At 31.3% G+C, this 4811-nt stretch overlaps 1 protein-coding gene across 1 annotated transcript; it reads right to left on the bottom strand.

Annotated features, from left to right (window-relative positions):
- Positions 1 to 1591: 1591 nt before the first annotated feature.
- LOC123260152 (T-complex protein 1 subunit gamma) lies at positions 1592 to 4151 on the bottom strand (the record flags this gene model as incomplete). The annotated part of the gene is given in 1 exon segment (XM_044721136.1): positions 1592 to 4151. A coding segment is annotated over 1 exon segment (1556 nt), but the record flags the coding sequence as incomplete, so codon positions are not given.
- Between the last annotated feature and the right edge of the window lie 660 nt (positions 4152 to 4811).

The raw sequence follows: 4811 nt of genomic DNA, 5'->3' as shown, positions 1-4811 counted from the left end.
TTTTATATGGAAGTTAGGTAATTATGGTATTATATGGTATTCCGTCAGGTAGACGAGGTTGTTTATGTGAAATTAGTTCAGATAATTGAATAATTAAGAAGTTTTTATTGGGTAAAATATGTTGTTTGTTATTCCGTCAGTTGGACGAGGGTTTAAGAAATTAAGAATCTAGATGCGTAATGGTCTATGATTAAATTAGGAAATTAAAGATAGATGCGTAATGGTCTAAAATTGAGTTAAGAAATTAAGAAGATAGATGCGTAATGGTCTAAAAGTGAGTTAAGAAATTAAGAAGATAGATGCGTAATGGTCTAAAATTGAGTTAAGAAATTAAGAAGATAGATGCGTAATGATCTATGTTTAAAAGAATTTAATGATATTTAGTTGTAAGTTTTGGCAAGTGCCTGCGTAGGTGAGAGGTTCTCACAATTTAGTGATTGATAGGTTAATTTTAAGGGCAATATTTTAAGAAATTTTGTTAGAATTAAATTGTTTATATTGAATAAATAATTGAATTGTTAATTGTTAATAATTGTTTCTCAGCATTACTTTTACAGCCTTTCTCAACTTCTCACGACCCGATCTTTCCTTCTCATGCTCCCCGGTTTCTGGGACACCGAGTATAAAATCCCAGTGGCGCCCTTTTCAAAGAGGAAAGGGGTGACCAATTGGACAGGGCTAACCACCCCGTTACACATTGTAGTTAATCATGATTGTACTATAATACTCTAAATGTGAAAGTATTATAGGTTTATAAATCTGACACTTTACATAATTAGTTACCGTATTACCTATTCTTCTTAGTACATTTATTTTTTTTGCAATTTTTTTACTTATATAATCTAAATTTCTATTAAAAGTCAAATTATCATCTAACATTATTCCTAGATATTTTGTTTCCGAGACATAGTTTTATTTATTATCATTAATTAACAATTTGCAACTATTTTTAACATTAGTTATTCTATGGTCATGTAATATCATATAAACTGTCTTTTTGATATTAATCTGAAGTTGATTGTCATTTAACCAATTATTTAAGTGCTTTAAACATTCATTTAATTCATTTTCAATAGTAGTCAAATTGAACCCCGAAACAGTAATCATCATATCATCAGCAAAAAGTTTAATATCAACCCCGTTTGTTTTTAATACACTAACTATCTCATTTATATATGTTAAATAAAATTGGACCAAGTTTAGATCCTTGTGGCACCCCAAATCTGACTTCACGTTCTTCGGACAAAAACCCTTGATACTTCACTCTTTGTCTTCTAGATGACAGGTAGGATTCAAACCAAGCCAATACCGTCTCATGCAGTCCTAATTTGCGTGATTTTTTCACTAAATTCTGACGATTTATCGTTTCGAATGCTCGAGCCAGATCCACAAATACGACCCCAGTGAAGAGGCCGTTGTCCAAGTTTTTACGCCATTGAATAATAGAATGCTGTAGTGTTCAATAATTGAACAAATTATATGAACATTTTGATACAATTCATATGATTTTGACACAATTCACGGCGATCGACGCAGTTCTCTAAGTTAAACAAGAAATTTATTGTAGAATAATTGATTTGACGGGTTTTTCAAGTTATTTTAAAAAAATTCTTTTTCGCGATTTCTTTCGACAACGATATCTCTCGAACGAATCAACTAATTTCGATGCGGTTTGCAGCGATCGACGTCGTTTTTTGGAAGAGCTGATTAAATTATAGAATCGATCAAAACATAGGTGTCGAAGTAATTTAAAATGAACCTTTTTTTGAAAATTATAAAAACTCGAATTTTTGAAGAATTTACTGTGCCGATTTTTTGTAATTTTCCAGATTTTAATTTTTGGAGACTATAACGAAAAAAACAAGTAGAGAATTACGCAAAAAAATTTAATTTTTCCTGAAATTGCTAATTTTCCTGACAAATTTTCCAATTATTCTTTTTATAAAAACCGAATACAGCTTACTACGAATATTTATATAAAATTAACCAAGTCGATCCCATCGACTTCAAATGATAATTTTATCTTAGATTAGCATTTAATTTCATTTATACCAACGAGCGCAATATGAATATAAGACACTATAGAGACAATCAAAATTAGAGAAATAGCTTGAGATAATCGACATAAGTACGTGAGAGGTGAAAAATTCCAAGTCTGTAAACTACTGAAAAGAAAAAAAATCTTAAAATTTTTGTCTTATGCTATTTTTCATTGGGTTGACATATTTTATTTTGTAGCTTTAATTTTTTTTGGTTCTGCCTAGAAAAATAATATTACGGAAAGAAAATATATAGAGAATCTATAGAATAAAATATCTATTTCATAATGATTTTAAGGCATTTCTCAAACTATGTAATAAACAATACAGTTAATTAGATTAAAACATAATATCAAATTTTCATTTTTCTTTATCAAACTTTTTTTATTTTATGAAAATGTATCAGTTTAGCAAAATAATACATATAATGAACATTTCTTTTTATATTAATCGAAAAAAGAATAAAATGTAATAACGATGAAATAGGCATGATTACTTTACTTTATATTAGCATTATTAATGAAAAAACTGAGCTCATGTGCTTTTTAAAATACGATTATTCTTTCATTGATTCTTGGGTAGGTACTGCAGCTTGATTTTGATTATATTCATTGGACTTCTTCTTACTACCAGAAACAATATCATCTATTCTCAACAATAAAATAGCAGTCTCAATAGCTGTTTTATAAGTCTGCATTTTAACACTTAGTGGATCCCAAATGCCTCGTATTTTCATATCAACAATCTCACCAGTTTCACCGTCAATACCCCAAGTATTACCTTCAGTTGCATGTTTAGCACGTAATGCAGTCAGTATACGGATAATATTAGCACCACAATTCTGAGCCAAGGTTTTTGGAATAATATCTAAAGCTTGTGATACTGCTTTATAAGGCCACTGTTCAACACCAGCTATGGCAGCGGCTTTTTCAGTCAAAAGTTTTGAAACAGCCATTTCAGTAGCACCACCACCAGGCACTAATTTGGGTTCCATCAATAAATTACGAGCTACATGAAGAGCATCTTGTAAATTCCTTTCGGTTTCATTTAAAACATCTTTACTTGCTCCACGCAGTACTATTGTACATGCTTTCGGATTAGTACATTCGGTAATAAAGCAGAAATAGTCGTCACCGTATTTTTTAATCTCAAAAAGTCCAGCCCCAGTACCAACATCTTCTTCACGGAGTTCTTCAGTACGATTTACTATTGTTGCACCACATGCTCGTGCAATTCTGTTATTATCTGATTTACGAACGCGTCGAATTGCCGAAATTCCTGTTTTCAATAGAAAGTGTGAGGCAAGATCAGCAATACCCTTTTCAGTAATTACAACATCTGGTTTAACAGCAACAATATCTTGGCAAACTTTCTTGATATGCTCTTCCTCTAATTCCAAAACACGAGTAAAATCAGTATCTTTCATAATCTCAAGATTTGTTTGTGATTCTCCTTTTTTATACTCCAAATTACAATCTAAAAGCAAAATTCGCGGATTTTTAATGCAACGCTGCATCTTTGGGTGAGTAACATCTTTGTTCAGCATAATTCCTTTAAGTACGTGGCTTTCTTCAATACTGCCTCCAGGAATTTTTTCTACTTTCGCATAACGTTTGATATCAATTTCACGTCGTCCATTTTCTTCGAGTAAAACAGTATGAACAGCATCCAAAGCGATTTGACATGCTAAATCAGACCAACGCCCAATGAATTTGGTACCAACACATGATTTAACAACGTCAACTAATTTATTGCGATCGTTACAATCAAGATCAATACTGACTTTATCTTGTAATATTTCAATCATATCTTCTAAAGCCTGTCTATAAGCTCTGATAATTACAGTTGGGTGCATTCCTTGTTCTAAAAATGGCTCAGCAGTAGCCAAAATTTCTCCGGCAAGAACGATTACGGAAGTAGTACCGTCACCAACTTCTTCATCTTGAGTTCTAGCAATCTCAATCATTGATTTACCGGCTGGATGTTGTACGGTTATTTCGCGAAGAATAGCATTTCCATCGTTAGTCATCACTATTCCTCCAGTTGGATCCATCAACATTTTTAACATTGCTTGTGGTCCAAGACATGTTCTTATAACATCAGCGACAGCCTGGAAATTAAAAATTTTATAAGCTAATTACATAGATAAAACTACTGCTTTTAGCCTACAGAAATGAGCCGATTTCGTAAGGAAAGTAGGTCCAACTAGGAACAGGTTCAAAAATAACTTTTAAGAAGGGCTTTGCATATGAAATCGGATAAAATCGAATTCGAGAAAAAAAAAACAAAACGACGATCCCCAGTTGTTTATAAATTATAAGCGATCGAATGGTAATTGAAAAAATTTTGTTCTCATGTACGATCAGTCTCACGTTTTCAGTGTTAACAGGTAAAACGTGGAGCTTGAAAAAAGCTACAACTCTTTTTTTTCATATCTTTCCGATCAATAGTTCATAAGTTATTAACAATGATGTGTTTTGTTATTTTATGCTACATTTTATAAACAAATGATATAGTTAGCTGAAAAATAATTGGATCACTTTAAAATTTAAACTGAATATTCCTGACATGAAAACAAACATGATGAACTTCCATAAGAATTTTTAACTTGAAAATTTGATTTTTTAAAACCGAAAATGTGTTTTGACATTGAGTGTCGATAACTTACTACCTAACTATCTTATCAAACTTATGACTTACAAAATTCCGAAAATAATTACCAACAAATTGAATATTTTGGAATAAAATTTTCAACTTTCTGCTGAGAAAATT

This window comes from Cotesia glomerata, linkage group LG2 (genome assembly GCF_020080835.1).
Source record: "Cotesia glomerata isolate CgM1 linkage group LG2, MPM_Cglom_v2.3, whole genome shotgun sequence".
Lineage (NCBI taxonomy): Eukaryota > Metazoa > Arthropoda > Insecta > Hymenoptera > Braconidae > Cotesia > Cotesia glomerata.
This window is presented reverse-complemented; position numbering and strand designations above follow the sequence as displayed.